At 39.3% G+C, this 23,959-nt stretch overlaps 1 protein-coding gene across 2 annotated transcripts in view; it reads left to right on the top strand.

Moving 5' to 3' along the window:
- The window catches only part of SART3 (spliceosome associated factor 3, U4/U6 recycling protein), a 39,122-nt gene that overhangs the window by 5,101 nt on the left and 10,062 nt on the right, over positions 1–23,959 (top strand). Inside the window, exons 2-12 of one of the 2 annotated variants that reach the window (XM_054442463.2) lie at positions 7,380–7,506; positions 8,607–8,711; positions 11,254–11,438; positions 12,087–12,138; positions 13,414–13,538; positions 17,508–17,663; positions 18,393–18,531; positions 19,000–19,107; positions 19,805–19,882; positions 20,018–20,076; positions 21,119–21,228. In XM_054442463.2, coding sequence (XP_054298438.1) covers positions 7,380–7,506; positions 8,607–8,711; positions 11,254–11,438; positions 12,087–12,138; positions 13,414–13,538; positions 17,508–17,663; positions 18,393–18,531; positions 19,000–19,107; positions 19,805–19,882; positions 20,018–20,076; positions 21,119–21,228 — 1,244 coding nt within the window. Of the gene's footprint in view, positions 1–7,379; positions 7,507–8,606; positions 8,712–11,253; positions 11,439–12,032; positions 12,139–13,413; positions 13,539–17,507; positions 17,664–18,392; positions 18,532–18,999; positions 19,108–19,804; positions 19,883–20,017; positions 20,077–21,118; positions 21,229–23,959 lie in introns of both variants that reach the window. The other variant, XM_054442462.2, reaches the window with a different exon arrangement.

Here is a 23,959-nt window from a genome sequence, read left to right as displayed (position 1 = left end):
ATCGGATGAGTTCAGCTTGTCAGGTTTTATGAATCATAAGCAGGAGAACATTGCTACAAGTCTTAAGATTTAAAACTTAGAGATTGTGTTCTTATCTGTAATTGATTATTATCTTTTGGCATGTAATTTGATAAATACAAAGCAGTTCACATCATATACAAGAGTTTCCCACCAGATGCAGTGGCTCACACCTGTAGTCCTAGCATTTTGGGAGGCTGAGGCAGGATGATCCCTTGAGCCCAGGAATTGGAGACCAGACTGGGCAAGATGGTGAGACCCGTCTTTACAAAAAATAAATTTAAAACATTTAGCCAGGTGTGGTGGCGTGAGCTTGTAGTAGCAGCTACTCAAGAGGCTGAGGCGGGAGGATCACTTGAGCCCGGGAATTTGAGGCCGCAGTGATTCGTGACTGTGCCACGGCACTCCAGCCTGGGTAAGAGTGAGACCCTGTCTCAAGAAAAAAAGAGAGTTTCTTAAAGTCACTGTTTTTCAACCTGGGGGTCACAGTCGTAGGTCATGAATTTATTTTAGCTGAAACAGCCAGTGCCACCTGAGCCATAGTGTTTTTCAACTGCATGGGTCTGTTTTGGGCTGTCTCTTCAGTTTGTCTAACCTGTGCCAATTCCACTGATTAACTTATTGCTAAGGCTTGCTATCTGGTAAGACAAATCCTCCTACCTGCTTTTTTTCTTTCCTTGCAGGGTGTTTTGGCTTTTTCATATAAATTTTAGAATTATTTTGTCAAGGTCTGTGAAAAACTCTGTTGGTTTTTTTATTTGAATTGCATTGAATTTATGGATTATTTAGGGGAGAATTGACGTCTTTGCCATAATGATTATCTAACCCAGAATATGCATATAACTCCATTCGTCTAGGTATTGAATATTCTTTCTATTTTTGAGACATGGTCCTGCTCTGTTGCCTAGGCTGGAGTACAGTGGCATGATCTCAGCACACTGCAACCTCCGCCTGCTGGGCTGAAGCAATCCTTTCACCTCAGCCTTTCGAGTAGCTGGGACCACAGGCATGTGCCACCAGACTCAGCTAATTTTTACAATTTTTGTAGAGACAGGGTTTTGCCCTGTTGCCCAGGCTGGTCTTGAACTCCTGGACTCAAGTGATCCGCCTGCCTCGGCCTCCCACGGTGCTGGGATTACAGGTGTGAGCCACCGCCCCCGGCCAAGTCTTTAATGTCTTTCAATCAAGTTTAAAAACATTTTGCCATACAGGTCTCACACATCTTTTGTTAGATGTATTTCTAGGTACTTTATAGTGCTTGATGTTTATGCTATCCTATTTAAAATTACATTTTAAAGCTTGCTGGTTTATAGAAATGTAATTTTTTTATTGTAAAAAACATATAATGTAAACTTTGCTATCTTATTCTTAAGTGTATGGTTCAGTAGTGTTAAGTATAGTCACATTGTTGTGAAGCAGATCTCCAAAGTTTTCATTCGCATATATACAACTCTGTACCCATTAAACAGCTCTCCTTCTCCTTCCTTCCCAATCCCCTGATAACTACCATTGTAGTTTTCTGTCTCTATGAATTTGACTGGATACTTCATACAAGTGGAATCATACAGTATCTCTTTGTATATAATTGATTTTTATACATTGTTCTTATTGCTTGTCACTTTGCTAATCTTGTTTATTATTTCCAAATGATTTGTTTGTAGATGAGTTTTGGTTTACTATACATTGATGTCATCTGACCATAATTAACAGTTCTCATTCTTTTCTCTATATCCGTTTCTTTTCCTTGCCTCATTGTTCAAACCCCAGACCTCCAGTACAGGGTTAAATAGAAGGCGATACTGGGAAGCTTTTTGTGTTTTTTAAAAGGAATTTTAATGTATTATTAAATTTATTAAATATAAATATATATATAATAAACAGTATAATAAATATATAAATATAAATGTTATTAAAATATATTTATTGCAGATTTAAAAAATCAGGTTAAGGAAGTGCCTTTCTATTCCTAGTTTGCTAATTCTTAATTTTGACTCATGAATGGATGTTTTAATCAAATGCTTTTTCTTCATTGAGGTAATCATCTTTTTTTTCCTCAAATCTGATGGTGGAAAAATTATACTGGATGATTTTGTAGTGTAAAAACACCCTTGCATTCCTGGGATAGACCCAAATTGATCATTATGTATTGTTCTCTTTATACATTTCTGATTTTTTAATATTTTATATAGAATTTTTGTATTAGTGCTCTTAGTGAGATTGACCTGTAATTTATTGAATTCTGTGTGCCAGGTAGGTAAAGAATCTAACCAATTCAAGGCATAAGACATACAAGGTACTTATCCCATGAAGCCTTTAGGTCATGATGGAAATAAACACGATGATGAGATGGAAAACAGTTTGCAGCATATAGGGGGCTACTTAAGAAAGAGTGGCGTAAGAGCGGGGCCGGGGTCTGGGGGGTTGCCCTCTGAGGAAGTGAAGTTTATACCTGAAGTATGAAAAGGAGTGGCTAGGCAGAGAGAAGGGGAGAGATCCTTCTGGGCTGAAGGAGCAGCAGGTGCCCAGCCCTGAGATTGGAGAGACGTTGGAATGTTTGAGTTACATGAAGCTGGCTGCCATGTTGAGAGGCCGGTGGTTTGAGATGTAGCTGGAGAGATGAGCCCAGCATGCTGGGATTGCACATGAGGCAGGGATTTGCAAATTGTTCCTAGGATACTGGGAAGCCATGGAAGGGTTTTACTATTGTAATTAGTAGAGAAAGATAATGAGTTCTTGTTTAAAATCTAAACACTTGAACAAAACCCTGTAATCCTTCATATTTGTATTCTGTGAATGGTTGGTCCTTGTCCCCACTCCATTTAAAGGTTCATTGGCTACTTCATTGTTAAAATTCTTATCCCAAAGTTCAAGTAATCGTATTCATTTGCTGTCTTTCTGTATTTTAATTAAATAGCTAGTATCTGGATTATTAGGGTATGTTGTCAGATGGTAGAGTATAATTTGAATGAAGTATAGGTAATCTTTTATCTCTGGAGAGGGAAATATTCCTAAAATGTGGCAGATGTTGGAAGAGTATATACTAATGAAGTCTTGGTATACAGACTTAAATTATCCCTATATCCCAACAAAAGCTTTTTAAACAATTCACCTTTTTATTTTGAGATAATTGTAGATTTCCATGCACTTGTAAGAAACAATAGAGAATTTTGGTGTACTTTTTACCTAGTTTCCCTCAATGATAACACTTTGCAAAACTATAATATATAATAACCTGGGTATTGACATTGATATAGTCAAGATACAGATCAGTTCTGTTACCATAAGGATCCTTGATGTTGCCTTGAAATTTTTCTCTTGTCCTAACATTTTGTGATGTTATATTTACATTTCACCTTTAAGTGTGATCCATTTTGAGTTATTTCTGTAAGGCGTGAAGTTTAGGTCAAGGTGTATTTATTTGTTTTGCCTATGGATATCCATTTGCTCCAGCATCATTTTTTGAAAAGGCCTCTTTTTTTCCTCTGTTGCATTGCTTTTGTCGAAAATTATTTGGGCATATTTGTGTGGGTCTGTTACTGGGTTCTATTCTCTTCATCTATGTATCTTTCTGCCATTGTCACACTGCCTTGATCATTGTAGCTATATTGTAGGTTTTAGTATCAATCAAGTAGAGTGATTACTCCCACTTTATTCTTTTTCAAGATCATTTCTAGCTATTCTAGGGCCTCTGCCATCCCATATACATTTTAGAATAAGCTTGTCTAGGTCTACAAAAAACCTTGTTAGGATTTTAATTGGAGTTTCAGTAAGCCTGTAAGTCAGTTTAGGGAGAATTTACTTCTTGACTATGTTGAGTTTTTCAATCCATGAACAAGAAATGTCTCTTTTTTTAGGTCTTTGATTTCTTTCCTCAGCATTTTGTAATTTTCAGCATACAGATTTTGTAAACTTTTTAAATATACACCTAATTATTTAGGTTTTTTGGAGTGATTGTAAATGGTGCTGTGTCTTTAAATTTGGTTTCTACATGTTCATTTTTTTTTTGTTTTGTTTTTATATGTTTATCTTGTATTCTGTGACCTTGCTCAGTTCACAGTTTTTGGAGTTTTTTTTTTTTTTTTAATTGGTTCCTTAAGATTGTCTACTTAGACAGCCATCTCATCTACAAATCAGGACAGTTTTATTTTTTTCCGAGCTGTATATATACCTTTTATTTCTTTTCCTTGTCTTATTGAACAGGCTAGAACTTACAGGACTTTGTTGGAAAAGAGTGGTGAGAGCAGACATCCTTGCCTTGTTCTTGATTTTAGGAGGAAAGTGTTCAATCTTTTACCATTAGGAATGATGTTAAGGTAACCCTATATCCCAGCTTATGGGATAGATTTTTTATAGATGCTCTTTATCAGGTTGAGGTTGTTTCCCTCTATTCCTAACTTGCTGAGTGTTTTAACCATGAATGGTTGTTGGATTTTGTCACATGCGTTTTCTGCATCTATTGATACCATGAGTTTTCTTTAGCCTTTTGATACACTGGATTACAGTAATTGATTTTTAAATGTTGAATTAGCCTTGCAAACCTGGAATAAATACCACTTGGTCGTGGTGTATAATTCTTCTTATACACTGAATTTAGTTCTTTAAATTTTCCTCTGTACTGTTTTAGTAGCATCCTACTTATTTTGATTTGTTGCAATTTCATTTTCATTCACTTTTTTTAATTTGTAAATTTTCTTGGAGACTTCCTCTTTGACCTGCAGATTATTTAGAAGTGTATTGCTTAATTTTCAAGTGTTCAGAGATTTTCTTACTGTTAGTGGTTTCTAATTTGATTCCATTGTGGTCACAAAACATACTCTGTATGGTTTTCATTTCTCTTAAATTGTTGAGGTTTGTTTTATGGTCAAGGATATGTCTTCAGTGAATGTTCCATAAGTACTTGAGAAAAATACATATTCTGTATTGTTGGGTGGGCTGTTCTCTATATAAATTAGGTCATGTTTGTTGACGGCGTTATTGAGTTCTTCTATAACCCTGTTCTGCCTAGTTTAAAAAAAAAATTAAACAATTTTCTTTCTTTTTAAAAACTTAAAAATTTTTTAATTTGCTTTTGTCTTTCTAATTTTCTTTTTCTTTTATTCATCTTGTTTTTGACCAGGTTCATCATATGCAAGTGTCTAGTAGTTTTATCAGTTGCTGAAAAGGGAGATGTTGAAGTTCCCAAATGTAATTGCTGCTGTGTCTCTTCTTTCAGCTCTGTAATAGTTTTTGCTTCATGAATTTTCAAGCGCTCTTTGGTTCCTACACATTTAGGATTGTTATGTCTTCCTGGTAGATTGATCCATTTATTATTATGTGTCATTATATAATATAATCCTTTTTATCTCTAGTAATTTTCTTTGAAGTCTACATTATGTGATATTAATATGTCTGCTTCAACTTTTTAATTAATGCTTGCATGTTATCTTTTTCTGTCCTTTTCCTTTCAACCAGTTTACCTGGTCTTTGAATTTGAAATGAATTTCTTGTACTCACCATATAGTTGGGTTGTGTTTTTATCCACTCTACCATTGTCTACCTTTTAATTAGCATATATGCACCATTCGCATTTAAGGCAATTGTTGGTTTATTCAGACCAAAGCCTGCCATTTTACTATTTTCTGTTTATTTTCTGTTTCTCATTCTTCTGTTTCTCCTTTCTTGCCTTCCTGTGGATTATTTGAATATTTTTGAGATTTTCATCTTGATTTATTTATTTTTTTTTTTGAGATGGAGTCTTGTTTTGTCACCCAGGCTAGATCTCTGCTCACTGCAACCTCCGCCTCCCGGGTTCAAGCAATTCTCCTGTCTCAGCCTCCTGAGTAGCTGGGACTACAGGCATGTGCCACCGCACCCGCTAATTTTTTGTATTTTTTGGTAGAGACAGGGTTTCACCATGTTGGCCAGGCTGGTCTTGAACTCCTGACCTCATGATCTGCCAGCTTTGGCCTCCCAAAGTGCTGGGATTACAGGTGTGAGCCACCACACCCGGCCATCTTGATTTATTTAAGGTGATTTTTAGTGTAATTGCTTTGAATAGTTTTCTCAGTGGTTGCTTTGGGTATTAAAATATACAGAGTTGACTTACATGGTATCAGTGTTTTACCACTTGAATGAAGTGTGGGAATCTTCCATTTCAGTTCTCTTTCCATCCCCACTTTTAAATAATACTGTGTTGGGTATCAGAAGTTCTTACAATGTTTGTTCCATTACATATGATTTAGAAAGCTCATGAGGAGAGGAGGATAGTCTGTCGTAGTTCCCGTATTTCTGCTCTTCCTGTTCTTTCTTCCTTTTTGATGCTCTAGGATTCCTTCTTTTAACTTTTCTGCTCGAAGAACTTCCTTTAGCTATTCTTCAAGGGTATGTCTGCTAGTGACTTTTTTTTCATTTTTCTTTGTCTCAGATATATGGTAACTTAAAATAATTTTAGTTTGAAAAGTTTCAAATGTACAAATAAAACTTTGTGTACCTGTCACTCAGCATCAACAGTTACCAACCTGCTGCCACTCTTGTTTCTCTAATAGGGATTTCTATCCTTTTTTTTCTTTCTTTCTTTTTTTTTTTTTTTTGCGATAGGGTCTTGCTCTGTCACCCAGGCCTAGAGTGCAGTGGTGTGATGTCGGCTCGCTGCAACCTCTGTCTCCCAGGCTCAGGTGATCCACTTCAGCCTCCCAAGTAGCTGGGACCACAGGCGCACGCCACCATGTCTGGCTAATTTTTTGTATTTTTGGTAGAGATAGGGTTTGACTGTGTTGCTGAGGCTGGTCTCGAACTCCTGAGCTCAAGCAATCCACCTGCGTCGGCCTCCCAAAGTGCTGGGATCACAGATGTGAGCCACCACAACTGGCTTCCATCTTTTTTATTTAGTAAAATAAAAGAGGTCTTACAGTGTACTTCACGTGTGCTAAAGGACGTTATGAAACCTTTTTTTTAGTTTTCTTAAAGACCAGTGTAACAGTAGAAATTTTTTAAATCCTTGGAAGACCTGGTGTGAGCTAGAAACTAGTAGTTTCCTCATTTTATAGATGAGGAAATAGAGGCTTAGGAAAGTAAATAACTTACCTAAGATCACATACTTTTTATTTGTTTTATTAGAATGCCTCCTTTATTTCCAAGAGAACCCAAATGTCTTCTAACAGGAACTGTAACAGATTTGAGGGAGCTTTATGTTTGTTACAAAAGCCTCTTTTATTGTTTTGTCTTCTGCCTGTGGGTACGTGCTGGGTTGCTGTTTCAGTGGTTTTCTCAGATAGCACATTTATTTTGTTTGTGGTAGGTATATGTGTAGTTACCAGTAGTGACAAAAGCTAAGTTACTTGATGATGGCATTTTAAATTTCAACTTGTTTCTTTTCCTGTTAGTTGTCTATCAACGTCTATGACTACAACTGCCATGTGGACTTGATCAGACTGCTCCGGCTGGAAGGGGAGCTTACCAAGGTGAGGATGGCCCGCCAGAAGATGAGTGAAATCTTTCCCTTGACTGAAGGTAAGCTTCAGCAGTCAGGCTGCTTTTAGAAACAGAAACAAGGCTTGTACATTTTTTTCAATGTTGAAAGTGGGACATGCTCCTTGTAGAAAACCTGGAACGTACTGTGTAGTGGAAAGAAGAAAACGCATCAGAGTTAGCTATTTTTAGTTTATTACCTTGTAGTTTTTTGCAAAATGTAGTTATGATCATATAATACGGATTTTGAATTCTTATTTCTTTATTCTAACGTTACGGTAAACATTTGTAATGTAATTAAACTTGGCTTCCATTTCTGTATTTCCCATTTCACTGTTTATGTATTTAACCCATTCTCTTGAAACCAGAAAATTGTAAATATATTTAAACTTTTACAGACAGTTTTTTATGTAAATGTTTCATACATTAATTGTTCCAGAATAGTTGGGCATTTAGGTTATTTCTACTTATTTGCTTATTAGAAACATAATTGCACCGAACAACTCTGTAGTTCAATCTTCATGAATATTAATAAGTGATCTTTGGGCAGTACTTAGAACACTTTGGTCCTAGATCCCACTCTGCCCCTTTTCCCTTCTGCAAAGCATAACTGCCGAGTGTAGATGCTGGAGTCAGGTGACCTAGATTCATTCCTGGCTACATCTTTTACTAGCTGTGTGACCTTAAGCAAATTATGTAAACATTCTAACACTCAGTTTTTCTAGCAGTTAAATGATGGCAACAGTAGTTTCTGCATTGTAATGTATGATGGTATAGGATTAGCCATTCTACGTATAACACTTAACACATGCCTGGCATGTCGTCATCCTTAGATAGATGTCATTATTATTAGCGTTACTATCACCAACCTTACAAGATTATGATAAAGACTGAATGAGAAAAGTGCTTTGCAAAATATAAAATGCCTAACAGGTGGAGGATATTATGATTTTAGTGATTTGATCTTATTTGGAAGCATAAAACCTCTTATGTGCTTAGTTCAGGTTTTAAGAAGTGAATTTCTGGAAACAACGCCAGGTTGTGTAAGATGGATGAAACATTTGTGTGCTTATGTCTCTTGGTAAAGTCCCTGCGCTTAGCCTACCCTTTAGTATTAATGCGGGAAGTATTTTTGTCTGTAGAGCTCTGGCTGGAGTGGCTGCACGACGAGATCAGCATGGCCCAGGATGGCCTGGACAGAGAGCACGTGTATGACCTCTTTGAGAAAGCTGTGAAGGATTACATTTGTAAGTTCCCGTGGACTTTTTTTGGATATCTGGCAATGTCATATAGATCAGTCTGCTGTTGAGGACTGTATTATGAGATGTTGCTACCCAGAAAAGGGAACGTTAGTCTCACAGTTAGCAAGATTTAAGTTCAGTCGTCTTATCATTGTCTTTGGTCTTTAATTGAGGAAGTTTAGTTTTAAAATAAAAGTGGAAGAAGCACTTGTAGTAAGGGAATGAATACACTCACACTCAGGATTTATTGACAGAACTTAAATGGTATTTCCAGCTGATCTTTTATACATTCAATAGGTTTTTAGAGGTTTTGGACAGGATGCTTTAAAAAAAAAGATTAAAACATTAAATGAAAACCTTTTTATTTTGAAGTAATTATAGGAAGTTGCAGAAATAGTACAGAGAAGTCTTGTGTACTCACTTCACTCAGTTTCCTCCAATATCTTGTTTCTGTAATACAAAATCAAAACCAGGAAATTGACCTTGGAACAATGGGAAAAAAAGACATTTTATTACATGTGTAGATTCATCTAACCACTGCTGCAGTCCAGATACAGAGCTGTTCTGTCCCCACAGAGACCTCCCTCGCCTGCTGGTATTGACATCTTACCAGTGCAAGTGGAGTATAGAAGACTCACCTCCCTTTAAGTCTCTTTACCGTCCCCTGTATGTAGTATAATTGTCTTAAATATTTTCTCTATGTGAATTGGGGACCACATCAGACAATGCTGTGGACAAAATGCTTTTAAAAAGCGTTTTAAGGCTGGGTGTGGTGGCTCATGCCTGTAATCCCAGAACTTTGGGAGACCAAGGCTGGTGGATCACTTGAGGTCGGGAGTTCAAGACCAGCCTGGCCAACATGGCAAAACCCCGTCTCTGCTAAAAATACAAAAATTAGCCAGGCATGGTGGCATGTGCCCGTAATCTCAGCTACCCAGGAGGCTGAGGCAGGAGAATTGCTTGAACCCGGGAAGTGGAGGTTGCAGCGAGTTGAGGTTGTGCTACTACACTCCAGCCTGGGCAACAGAGCGAGATTCTGTCTCAAAAAAAAAAACATTTTAAGGCCAGGCATGGTGGCTTATGCCTATAATCCCAGCAGTTTGGGAGACTGAGGCAGGCGGATCCCTTGAGCCCAGGAGTTTGAAATCAGCCTGCCCAACATGGGGAAACCCCATCTCCACTAAAAATACAATTAGCCGGGCGGGGTGGCATGCAGGCCTGTAATCCCAGCTACTCAGGTGGCTGAGGCATGAAAATTGCTTGAACCCAGGAGGCGGAGGTTGCAATGGGCCGAGATTGTGCCATTGTACTCCAGCCTGGGCGACAGAGTGAGACTCTGTCTCAAAAAAAAAAGCATTAAAAAAATTTCCGCTTTCAGACTGGGCGAAGTGGCTCACGCCTGTAATCCCAGAACTTTGGGAGGCTGAGGCAGGTATATCATGAGTTCAGGAGATTGAGACCATCCTGGCTATCACGGTGAAACCCCATCTCTACTAAAAATACAAAAAACTAGCTAGGCGTGGTGGCACGCTCCTGTTGTCCCAGCTACTTGGGAGGCTGAGGCGGGAGAATTGCTTGAACCCAGGAGGTGGAGGGTGCAGTGAGCCGTGATCACGCCTCTGCACGCTAGCCTGGGCGAGACTGTCTCAACAAACAGACAAACAAACAATTTCCCCTTTCAGATTTTGTATCCTCTTCCTTGTTGACTTCCCACTGGGAGCAGTCCCCCTTGTGAGATGCATTGCTACTTACCAGATAGACTGTTCTGAGACAGAATTTTTTGTGTATCTTTACAAGCCAAGAAGAATTCACAGTTTTTTGGTTTATAATCTGAATAATGAAAATAAGAGGTGTTTTATGAATATAAAACTATATTATGTGTGTGTGTTTTTTTTTTTTTTTTTTTGAGAGAGTCTCGCTCTTTCGCTCAGGCTGGAGTGCAGTGGTGCGATCTCGGCTCACTGCAACCTCCCCCCTATCCAGGTTCAAGTGATTCTCCTGCCTCAGCCTCCTGACTAGCTGGGACTACAGGTGCCTGCCACAACGCCCGGCTAATTTTTGTATTTTTAGTAGAGACGGGGTTTCACCATATTGGCCAGGCTGGTTTCGAACTCCTCACTTTGTGGTCCTCCCGCTTCAGTCTCCCAAAGTGCTGGGATTACAGGCGTGAGCCACCGCACCCGGCCAAATGTGTTTTTAAAAACTATACCTGTACCTCTGCTCTGTGGCCCATGAGTCTTCTTTTAGAGCCACTGATAATTTTAGCAGTGCATGGTGTTCCCATGATTTCTGATGATCCTGTTACCCCCTTCGTACTCTCTCATAGCCATTGTTAATAGCACCAGTTATCTTTTTCTGAGGATCTATGGTCTTCCCCAGACTATAATGTTTTTTAGTCCTTTATGGTCATCTCTGCTGTTAGGCCTTCACTGTCATTTAGTGCTGCTGTCTGAGTACTTTTTTGGTAGGCGTATTTCTTTTGTTATGCATCAGTTTTGATATTTGGGTATTTTATATCCCAAACTAATTGAACACTTCTTATTTTTAGGTCCTAACATTTGGCTAGAGTATGGCCAGTACTCAGTTGGTGGGATTGGTCAGAAAGGTGGCCTTGAGAAAGTTCGCTCCGTGTTTGAAAGGGCTCTCTCGTCTGTTGGTTTACATATGACCAAAGGACTCGCCCTCTGGGAGGCTTACCGAGAGTTTGAAAGTGCGATCGTGGAAGCTGCTCGGGTGAGTACCTGTGGTTGGCTCTGAATGGGCTGGGGCTGTCTTTGTAAGTCTCCTTGGAAGGATTATTTTGAAACACATGTCCATGATGAATCTTGCAGTTCAAATAGTTAACAAAATGGTCTTTGCCAATCCCTTAGTGGTGGGGTGATAGATAACCTTTTTTTATACCCCTTCTAGCATTTGGTACAATATGTATGGAAGAGGTCGTAGCTTGAACTGAAAATTTGTTGAGATATTTTTTGAAGTAGAAAGAACCAGAGTTGGCCAAGTGCGGTGGCTCATGCTTGTAATCCCAGCAGTTTGGGGGGCTGAGGCCGGAGGATCACTTGAGTTCAGGAGTGCAAGACCAGCCTGGGCAATATAGTGAGACTCCATCTCTACAAGAACTAAAACATTAGCTGGGCATGATGGCGTATGCCTGTGGTCCTAGCTACTTAGGACTCTGAGGTGGGAGGATTGCATGAGCCTGGAGTGTGAGGCTGTAGTGAGTTGTGATCACACCACCGCACTCCAGCCAGGGTGACAGCGAGAACCCTTCTCAAAAGAAAAAGAAAGAACCACAGTTTGTCATTTACTACTAATTTGCTTCTTTAGCCCGTAGCTGGCTTCCTTTCCCCTTTTGACCGGGAACAAACCTTTGATTCACAGCTTGAGAAAGTCCACAGTCTTTTCCGGCGACAGTTGGCGATCCCACTCTATGGTAAGAGAAACTGACATGTCAGCAGCCAGCCCTCTCTGATTTTTAAAATGCTTTGGGGAACAACATGTAGTTAGACCTTTCCCACCATCCTGTGAGGCAGGTAAAGCTGGTGTTCTTACTCTCCTTGGATATTGTCTCTTTGGATGAGGTCCTTGGTAAAAACATCTTGAATGTTAGTGCTTAAGAGGGTTGTGAGGGTCAGAGGCAGGACTGGAAGCCAGACTCCCTGACTCCCAGGTGAGAGCTCTTTTCTCCTTTGAGACCTAGTTGGAAAGGCAGAGATAGGGTCTCTGAAAGGAATAGTGAATGACACCTGCATTTTTTGGGGAAACTTCATTGAACAAGAGTTCCATTATAATAATTTTCTCTTCACAAGTAACCTCTTCCATAACAGCAGGAATTTTACATGAATTTAGATCATTCTTCTGTGGGAGGGATTTGGTTCAGAAGTGCAGTTGATTGGAAGTACTCATAAGTGAGTTTCTTGGGGTTTGGTAAAGAGTTTCCTTATTTGGTAAATACATTTTGGCAATCTAAGCCTTTGAGTCTTTGGAGCTATGAGTGTGTGCGTGCTGGGAGGATTTTTCTGAGTATGGGAAGAGTTTGGCATGGCTGTTGTGTTTGTTCCCTAGACACGGGCATGTGTTGTACATACTCAGAACATCTGGGCAACTTTACTGGAGCCCACGTGTTATTTCTCTTCATGGTTTATTGGATTTAACAAGTTATAAAGTAGTCGTCTAATCAAATGGTTAGGTATCATGCAGAAAACACTAGAGCTGAGTCGGCTTGCAGATTTCACCTACCAGCATGAAACAGCCTAGCATAATGATTAGAGTGTGAACTTGAGCCAGACTGCTTGGGTTCACAGCCTTGCTCTACCATTAACTGTAGATGAGCAACTGAACCCTCTGCTTCAGTTTCCTCAACTGCAAAATGAGGATCACAATAGACTACCTTGTAGAGTGGACATGACTGAATGAGTTAATGGATGTGAAGTGGTAGAACATAGGTAACACTGGGTAAGTGTTGTTAAATCGTTGCTACTAGTGTCATTGACTGATTAATTAGCTGGGAGGGTTGCCTGGGACATTGTTTTGAGACAGATTCTACAGACAGGTTTGGGCTCAGCAGAAATCAGAATTTGATCAGTAAGAGCTGCCATGCCACAGATGTGGGAGGGGCTAGTGGCACCTGAGTCTCATGGCTTAATCTGTGTTTGGGTTGATAAAGCCCAATGGCAAGACCCACGGGGCTGAATCCATCTTTCGATAGATATGGAGGCCACATTTGCAGAGTATGAAGAATGGTCAGAAGACCCAATACCAGAGTCGGTAATTCAGAACTATAACAAAGCACTACAGCAGCTGGAGAAATATAAACCCTATGAAGAAGCACTGGTAAGTGTTGGCTTCTTTTATAGTAAACGTCTCTCTACAAACCTTTCCCTGATGGATAGTTGCGAGTTAAACAGTATCTTTAAAATGTTTTATTGTGAAATATATAGAGTGTATAAATGTATACGTACAGTTTACATACCAATAATAAAGTGAACATCCATGTACCTACCACCCAGGTTAAGAAATAGAACATTGCCAGTACCTTAGAAGTCTCCTATGTGCCCCTCTCCGATTGCCTCCTCCTCCCTCTCCCGAGAGGTAATCACTTTCCTGACTTTTGTGATAATCATTCCCTTGCTTTTCTTTATAGTTTTACAAGCTATGAAAGTATCCTTAATTAATATATTGTTTAATTTTGCTTGCTTTTGAACTTTTATATATTGGAATCATGCTGTATATTTTATTTTCATTGAACATGCTTTTGGGTTTTACTCATGTTGCTAAGTATAATTCCGGTGCGTTTGTTTTCACTGCTGTAAAGTTGTCTGTGTACTGCAATGTATTTATCCATGCTGCTGGATAGTTGGGTCATTTCCAGTTTTTTGCTAGGAGGAGGAGCAGCGCCACTCTGAACATTCTTGTGTGTATCTCCTTGTACACATGAAAAACAGTTTCTCTAGAATACATACTTAGGAATGACTTTGCTGGATCATAGGGTGATGTTAAAGTGTTTTCCAGGTTATCAGTTTGCGCTGCTGTGAGCAGTATCTGAGAGTTCTCATTGCTTGTGCCAATCTTGGATATTGGACATACTTAAATTTTACTTAATTTGATGAATTTGAAATTGTAGTTTTAATTTGTATTTTCTTGGTTACTAATGAAGTTGAGCATCTTTTCACGTGGATTGGCCATTCAAATTTTTGTGCGTGTTAAAGCCTTCAGGCTGGGCACAGTGGCTTATGCCTATAATCCCAGCACTTTGGGAGGCCAAGGCGGGAGGATTGCTGGAGCCCAGGAGTTTGAGATCAGCCTGGGCAACATAGCACAACCCTGTCTCTACCAAAAAAAACAAAAACAAAAACAAAATAGTCGGGCTTGGTGGCATGTGTCTGTAGTCCCAGCTTCTCCAGAGGCGAAGGTAGGAGGATTGTTTGAGCCCAGGAGGTCAAGGCTGCAGTGAGCTCTAATCATGCCACTGCATTGTCACCTGAGCGACAAAGCAAAACCCTATTTCTTAAAAAAAAGTCTTTGGGCCAGGCGGGGTGGCTCATGCCTGTAATCCCAGCACTTTGGGAGCCCAAGGCAGGCGAATCACGAGGTCAGGAGTTTGAGACCAGCCTGGCCAACATAGTGAAACCCCGTCTCTACTAAAAATACAAAAAATGAGCTGGGCATGGTGGCGGGTGCCTGTAATCCCAGCTATTTGGGAGGCTGAGGCAGGGGAATCGCTTGAAGCCGGGAGGTGGAGGTTGCTGTGAACCGAGATCGCACCACTGCACTCCAGCCTGGGCAACAGTGTGAGACTCCGTCTCAAAAAAAAAAAAAAAAAAAAAAAAAAAAACAGTCTTTGACCCATTTCCCTTTTGATGTATCTTTTTTCTAATTGATGTGTGGGAATGCTTTGTCTTAAGTCTTATTTTAGGCTGTATGTGTTGCAGATTTTCTCCCCCATTTGTTGTCTTTTCACTTCTTTATTTTGAGACAGAGTTTCGCTTTCACCCAGGCTGGAGTGAAGTGGCCTGATCTCGGCTCACTGCAACTTCCCCCCGCCGCCAGGTTGAAGCGATTCTCCTGCCTCAGCCTCCTGATTAGCTGGGATTATAGGCCCTTGTCACCAAGCCCCGCTAATTTTTGTATTTTTAGTAGAGACGGGGTTTCGCCATGTTGGCCAGGCTGGTCTCATACTCCTGACCTCAGGTGATTCACCTGCCTCAGCCTCCCAAAGGGCTGGGATTACAGGCGTGAGCCACTGCAACTGCCTTTTCACTTTTTTTTTTTTTTTTTTTAACGGTGTCTTGATGAACAGTTCTTAGTGATAAATCCAATTAGATTAAAATTCTTTCCCTTTTGGTTGTGCTTTTGTTGTGCTTATTTAAAAAATATTCCCTACTTAGCTCTAATTTCTTCTAAAAGTTTTATAGTTTTCTGTTTCATATTTAGGCCCTCTTCCACCTGGGACTGATTTTTGAGTGGTATGAGACCGGGTCTGGTTTCATTTTTCCAAATGGAGAACCAGTTGTTCTAGTACTGAGTTTGATCATTCCTTCTTCCCCTCACTGATGTGCAGTGCCACATCTGTCATAGATTAGCTGTCCATTTATGTGTGGGTCTTTCTTCTGGATTTTCTATTCTGTCCCACTGGTTTATGTTACACTGCTGTAATGATGAGAGTTATAATGTTTTGCTCTTGGATAGGGTGAGTCCCATCCACCTTGTTCCTCTTCAAGAGGATCTTGGCTTTTTTTTTTTGCCTTCAATGCTTCCATCGGATTTAGAATCAGCTTTTCTAGTTACATTTTTAAAATCTTTTTTTTTTTAATTGGAATTGCATTGAACCTGGAGATCAATTTGGGGAAGAATTTACATCTTCCAATCTGTGAACATAGTATAGGTTTCTGCTACTTATATCTTGTCTTTCTGTAAAGCTTTATAATAATATTATAAATTTGTCCAGTGTCTTCAACACTTGACCTTTAGAGTCCCCTGCGAGGGAGATTTGCTGGTAACAGATTTTCTCTGTTCGAAAAGGTCTTTGCTTCCCTTCTTGAAAATTATTTTCTTAGGCTATAGAATTCTAGACTGACAACAGCAAAATAATTCTAGATGGACAATGCGTTCTCTCAGCAATTGATTGTATCTTTCTGTCTTCTGATGTCTGTTGTTGCTGTTGAGAAGTCAGCGGTTTGTATAAATCTTGCTTCTTCAGAGGTAGTCACTGTTTTTTGTCTGACTGCTTTTAAGATCTCATTGATTTGGTTTGCTGTCCTCTAATTTCATTGCAGTAGGTCCATGTGTGGACTGGCTTGAGGTTTTTTGGGTTTCTTGACTATTTTTTCTATCTTTCTTTGCCAACAATAGGATTGTGAAGGTCAAATTCTTAATATACGTCAAGCCAGCAAAAGGTTAATGTTTACTTAGCTTGCCACCCTCACTTAGATTTTGTCCTTAGTCCTTAGTATTTCTTGTTTCTTTGCCAGTTTGTTGATGACTTTTAAGAAGATATTATATTTAATTTAGCAGTTTTAGTTGTTTTGAATGGTACAGTGTGTCTGGGTAACTAATTCTTCCTTGTTACTGGAAATGGAGACTCTGAAACATCCCCTTTCTACGTATGGAGTCTGTGTGTTCTCTTACTCTCCTGCACTGCTTCTTCCTTTCTTTTTCATGTGTAAATGATTTGCATGTACCTGTGCTTCCCAAAACTTCAATCATTCAATTATGTCATGGTCATCAGCAAAATGTGCCTGAAGAGAAAACATGTCGAATAAGATTTTTTTCTAAAAAGAATTTGATTGTATGTCTTTGGATCATTAAACATTCAGCACAGCTGCCTCCATCTTCTGCGTTTATCTACATTCTTCCAGGAACTGATATTTGGAATAAGAAACCTGAAATAGCTTCAGGCACCAAAATTTTCCAGTTTGGTTATATTAACTCTACTCAGTAGCCCAAGAACATGACTTCTGGTTTGGAAGGGTGGTTAACAGTGGTCACTGGCAAAGGTGTTGCTCTTTCACTCAGTTCCTGATTGATGGGCTACTTAATTCCCTGTGGTCTAGGAATGGATTTAGAAAAGGGTTTATGGAGCCTTTGTAGCGACTGCCATGAACTGGCACTTTGGACCAGATGAGAAGACTCTTGTTTTGCTCAAGAAGTTATAGAGGCCGTAGTGGAGTGGTTCTGAGAGTGAGGATTTGGCGATTCGTAGTTACTGTAGCCAGTTTTGCCAAAATTTATTTTATTTGCAGATGTGTTGTGCTTCCTGCCAGTAACTAAATTCAACTTTAATACAATTTTCCTGTACTCCAGTTGCAGGCAGAGGCACCAAGGCTGGCAGAATATCAAGCGTATATCGATTTTGAAATGAAAATTGGCGATCCCGCTCGCATTCAGTTGATCTTTGAGCGCGCCCTGGTCGAGAACTGCCTTGTTCCAGACTTATGGATCCGTTACAGTCAGTACCTAGTAAGATCACTGTTCTAATTTCATTTTATTTTTGCCAATTTAGAATCTACTTCAAATCAGTAAGAGTGCCAGGAGTTTGTTGCATACGGCCCTACTCTTGCTTTTCCTCCATCTGCTTTTTCTCCTCTTTGCCAACTCGTTTAGAAAGTTTTAGTGTTTCAAGTTATTTAAAAATGGTCACTAACTGTAAGTAAAATTAGCATATTGTCTGTGTTGAGGACTTATAACAAATTGATATTTTTCTTTTAACTTTTTATTATGGCAAAAATGTAAACATATACAAGTAGATCAGTAAAATGAAACTTCTGTACCCCTCACCCAGCTTCAACAATTATTAACAATTATAGCTTTAGTTTACTTTGATCTGTAACAGTCTCACCTACTTGTCCCTTCTGTGTTACTTTGAAGCAAATCCAGAAATGATATTTCATTGGTAAATATTTCAGTATGTGTATATAAAATATTTCAGTGTGTATGTATAAAAGGATCCAAATGAGGTCTATCCAGTAGGATTGGCTGACGTCTCTTAAGGCTGTTTTAACCTGTAAGTTGCTCCTCTCCTTCTCCTCCACTCCCCTTAGTGATTTTTTTGTTGTTGTTGAGGAAACCAGGTCACAAGAGATGTTTATAAGGACATTTCTTTCATCACTTGGTTGTGCTGGCAATGTCTTGTTGATGGTGAATTCTTAATAAAGTGTAATTTCCTAACTCTGGAATTCTTTATCATAGGATCGACAACTGAAAGTAAAGGATTTGGTTTTATCTGTACATAACCGCGCTATTAGAAACTGCCCCTGGACAGTTGCCTTATGGAGTCGGTACCTCTTGGCCATGGAGAGACATGGAGTTGATCATCAAGTAATTTCTGGTGCGGATGTTTTTGTGGGAGAACTTCTAAGCTATTTGTCCCAAGTGAAAAACAGAGAGCGGTGACAAAGTCATTACATCAGTGTTCCCTGGGGTTTTCTTTGGGTTGTGGAGTGTAGTGACAAAAAGGGCTCTGAGTGAGAGATGAACTGGTTATATTTGTGGCTTCTTAGAGCTTTTTAACATGCTAATATTCATTGTATTTTCTAAGAAGTTGTAGTCTTTTCTCCAAACTTCCTTGATCTGAAACTCTTCTTGCAGGGCGTCTTGTGGAAGAAGTTTTTTCTAGAACACAGTCTGTAGAGTGCTGTAGCAACTTCTCTTCAACATTCCTGTCTAGCTCATTTCATTCTGTTGCATCTATTAGTCTTTAAAGTCATGTAGTGTTTTATAGTCAGTAGAATGTAGTAACTTTCTATTAGTTTCCATTTGAATTGGTAACAAATCCTGACTTTTTCTCCAACTCCAGTAACCTTCGAGAAAGCTTTGAATGCCGGCTTCATCCAGGCCACTGATTATGTGGAGATTTGGCAGGCATACCTTGATTACCTGAGGAGAAGGGTTGATTTCAAACAAGGTATTTAAGCACATGTTTTTCACTTTAGAGCTGAACATGTTATTAATACAACTTTTGGCGAGATGTCCCAGTTCCCCAGATACATTGTGATTGGGCAAATGATGTAGACTAGGTATTGGTGACTTTTTTCCCCCAGAAATCTTAGCAATTTCTGTCTTTAACAAGTCATGATGTGGATTGTAAAGCAAGAGAGTAATCGTTTATACTGGCATCTGCCAGCCTTTTTAGTCTTAGCTCTCATTTCCCCTTTCAGGTCTTTTTGTTTATCCTAAATACTTCTTGAAATAAGACTGCTGTTTTAGAAAAATCTTTGTACCTCTGTAGGATCCTCTGCCCCTTCATGTCCCCCCCAAAACAACCAGAAAACCCCTAACTTGTACTTGCACACTCGTGTCAGCTGTCACCTCATACAGGTAGCCATTCTCCTGTTTGCCTGTGTCACCCCAGCTGGGGGAGACTCCCCCCACAGCACCCTGTGTTCGCCTTTTTCACCACGCTGTCCATACTCTATTCTGTTGTAATTTCTTTCTCCCCGACTATGTGATGAGGGCAGGAATTGGCAATTTTATTTCTGTGTCCCTTGCATGATGCCAGGTACATAATGGGTCTCCAGGCAGTTTCAGCATAGGATAAAAAATAAAACAAACAAAGCCAGGCTATGTGGTTTCCTAAAACCTTTTTTTGCACTTTCCACTAGACTCCAGTAAAGAGCTGGAGGAGTTGAGGGCCGCTTTTACTCGTGCCTTGGAGTATCTGAAGCAGGAGGTGGAAGAGCGTAAGTATGCCCCAGCCTGTGGTTTTGCCCAGTTGTATTTCCTGGTCTGTACTATTTCCTGGTTGATGTACCTTTTCAGCCAGCGGCTGTTTGCCTCCAAGTTCCTTTCTAATTTTACTAATTCTGTTTTTGAAGGTTTCAATGAGAGTGGTGATCCAAGCTGCGTGATTATGCAGAACTGGGCTAGGATTGAGGTAAATGTTTTTGACAAATCTATCACTTTCATCCACCATTGTTTAATAGCATCCTATTAAACCTTAATTAAAATTGAGTCAGAATCCCAGATAATGGCCTAAGCTCTATAAGGATTTATGTTATTTACCTAGGTAATGGTGTAGGCTCCACAAGGATTCATGTTATTTACCTAGCTTGACACATATTTGTAAATATGTTGGTGAAAATATTAGCTCCCAGCTAGAAGTTGTGCAGTAAATGTTTAAATGCTAGGTATTCACTCGTTTACTTCTGTCTCTGCCTCTTTGCTTCATTTGTGAGAGCACAGTGAGCGTGTACTGTTTGTCAGCACTGTACTAGGTGCTGTGGGAATAAGACAGAATTCCTGTGCTAGTAAGGCTTCTGACTAATGTAGAAGACAGATGATTTGACAAGTAATTAGGAGATATGATCATTTGAATGTCATTACTGGGTCAGGGACACCAAGGTCAGTAAGACATGGAACCTCCCTTGATCAGCAGGTAGGATTGTAACAATTCTAATCATGTTTTCTCCTCTGAGGGAGCGTCAGATAGAAGAAACTAACATTTGTCAGGTAGTTTTTATATGGGATACTTATCTTTTAACCATTTTAAAGATGAGGAAACTAAGAATTACAGGTTAAGTAATTTGCCCAAGTCACAGTTTGTAAGTATTAGTAGCAGAGTGTGCATTTAATACTAGATCAGTCTTTTTTTTTTTTAACATTGTCTCTCAAACACTTGTAGTTAAGCTTGATAAAAATAAAAAACATGACTATCCAGTACTGTCGAGTAAGTACCGTGCGCTCCCTCTCTCGGTTCTCAGGAAACATAGGTAGATTAGCTTGTGGCTGCAGAAAGGCTCAGGTGTTTGGGCTGGGTCGTTTACCACTGGAGGGAGGCCTGGGGAATGCCCAGGGACATCTGTAACACTAATAGTTGTGGGGTGCTTTTTATGTGTGTCTGTTGGAAGTATGTTGTATGATGGGTGTCGACGTCATAAGGTTCAGGTCTCCTAACAGCCTGCTGATGCACACTTCAGGCTCGACTGTGCAATAACATGCAGAAAGCTCGGGAACTCTGGGATAGCATCATGACCAGAGGAAATGCCAAGTATGCCAACATGTGGCTAGAGTATTACAACCTGGAAAGGTAACTGATCTCGGGGTGGGGAGGGAGGCAGTGCTTGTCAGCTGTGCACCTGTCTTCACTCCTGGCTGACTCCTACCAGCTTGGACTAGCTCCTTAGCACTGGGCTGTTTTCTTTCATTCTGTCTCTTTCAGTATTGGGTACATTTTTAATGGGCAGGGCTAGAGAACCAGACATGATATTTTGTGCCTGGAACTCATATAGCCATGCATTTCTTTTAATTTGTTTTTGTTTTGATTTTTGGGCATGATATTTTATTTGACCTTTTGGAGCTATTTGTTTTTTATATTTGCTTTTATAGAAAAGTAGAAAATACTAAAAAGCTAAGAGAAAAAAAACTCAAATTACTGACCCAGTCATAACCATGACCCATTCTTTGAGACTTTTCTGTGTTTAAATTTTTTTGTAATGAAAATGCAATTATAGCATACATGTGTTACAAGCCTTTAAAACTATTTGAATGAAATAAGATAGGCCTAACGATATTTATAATATGGGGAAAACATAAAGAATGTGACCAACTTTTCAGTCTGTCTTGAACGTTGTTCATTGCATAACATTGCTACATTGCTGGGGTTTTTTTTTTTTTGAAGATTTTTTCCCTATTTAAAAAACACTGTGTGCCCAAATTAGAATATTTACAAAAACATGTGATAGAAAGCGATAGTTTCTTTTCTTTTTTTGGGGGAGGTGGGGAGTCTCACTCTGTTGCCCAGGCTGAAGTGCAGTGGTGCAATCTCAGCTGCAACCTTGCCTCCTGGGTTCAAGCGATTCTTCTGCCTCAGCCTCTTGAGTAGCTGGGATTACAGGTGTGCACCACCACACCTGGCTAATTTTTGGATTTTTTTTTTTTTAAGAAGAGGCACAGTTTCACCATGTAGGTCATGCTGACCTCAAGTGATCCTCCTGCCTCGGCCTCCCAAAGTGTAGGAATTACAGGCGTGAGCCACCGTATCTGGCTAAACGTGACAGTTTCTTATAATCCCACCCCAGAGATAACCACTGTTAAAGCTGGTTGAATATCCCCCTAGATCTGCAGTTCACAATTTTTTTGGTCTCAGGATCCATTTTCTACTCTTAAAATTGGAAGATCCCAAAAAACTTTTATGTATGTGAGTTATATCTATTGATATTTATAATTTATAAATTGAGAAATCTAAAAAACATTTTATTTAAATATAACAAATCATTTAACATTAATATCTTTTTTGAGCAGTGACTGTTTTTCCAGACCCCAAAATAATATAGTGAGAAAAGTGGCATTGTTTTCTATTTTTGCAAATATATTTATTTGCAAATTATTCTGACCTAGTAGAAGACAGCTAAATTCTCACGTCTGTTACCGATTCTGTCTGTTGTGATCTGTTGTTTTCATTGAAGAGTGTGATAAGAGGTTAGGAAAGAAAGGTATTTTAGAAGCATTTTCAGATAATTGTGGGTATTCTTCTTTCATACATATTATAGCAAAACTTCAGTGTTGCATGTGGAATCTGAAACCATATTGACAGATTCTGTTACAGTAATACCCATTTGTCTATTTTATCATTTACATGTGCCACAATTCTACATTATTTGGAAAAATTCCAATTCATTAAATCATGCAGCTCTTCCAATATTGACATATTTCATCCTATAGTATTAAAAAATCGTATTTGTTCATATCTGTATTGATCTTAGTTGAAAAGTACTTTAAGTAGGAAGCTGTCAGACTTGTGGTGGCAGATACAAGTTTTCCAAAATTCTAATTTTCACTTGAAAGCTTGAATTCTATCACATGCAACAAATAATGTCAGTGGTTTTCTCCAGAGTGGCAGCCTCACTTTGTTAATTTTAAAAAATGTCTGCCAAATACCCAGGTCTGAGTAACTGACCGTGGTTTGTCACTCAAGTTTTCTTTCAAGTAAAAATGGTGTCCTTGAAAAAAATGACTTGATTAGCTTGCAACTCAAACGGTAATATGCTTTTTTTTTTTTTTTTTTTTTGCAATAACCATTGTACGTCAGTATGCAGAAGGGCTTTAAGCGTACTTAGTATTTCATCACACAGTGCATTAAAAAGATTTCTACTGCCTTGATTTGTGCTAAGGACCACCATTACTTGTGCACTGTCTTGAAGATGTTAACACAGTGAAAAAGTCCAGTAATGTCTTGGTATTATTATAAAAGGAGTTTTGACTTTGTAGGCCCCCTGAGAGGCTCTGGGAGATCCTCAGGGGTACGTGGATCCTACTTTGAGAACCAGTGCTCTGAATTTTTTCTGAGCATCATAATATGTATATATAATTATGTATATTTAAAATGTTTTAAAAACAAATATGAATACACTGTTTCATAACAGTTATGATAGCAGAATTGTGTAGCTGTTGTGATTAGCAGTGTACAGAAAGGATCTGTTTGCGACCAGCCTTGCCAACCTGGTGAAAACCTGTCTCTATTAGAAATACAAAAATTAGCTGGGTGTACTGGTGGGCACCTGTAATCCCACCTACTCGGGAGGCTGAAGCAGGCGAATTGCCTGAACCTGGGAGACAGAGGTTGGAGTGAGCCGAGATCGTGCTATTGCACTCCCACCTGGGTGACAAGAGCGAGACTCCCTCTCAAGAAAAAAAAAAAAAGATCTGACTCTGGGTATGAAATTTGACACTACCCTGGATTCATGACTCCCCTCTCAGTAGGACGCCATAGTAAAATTTCCCTGGGGACTGTATCAGGTTACAGAGAGCTGTTGGACTCC

This window comes from Pongo pygmaeus, chromosome 10, assembly GCF_028885625.2.
Source record: "Pongo pygmaeus isolate AG05252 chromosome 10, NHGRI_mPonPyg2-v2.0_pri, whole genome shotgun sequence".
Classification (NCBI taxonomy): domain Eukaryota; kingdom Metazoa; phylum Chordata; class Mammalia; order Primates; family Hominidae; genus Pongo; species Pongo pygmaeus.
The sequence above is the reverse complement of the archived record's forward strand: the minus strand, read 5'-3'. Positions and strand labels throughout refer to the sequence as shown.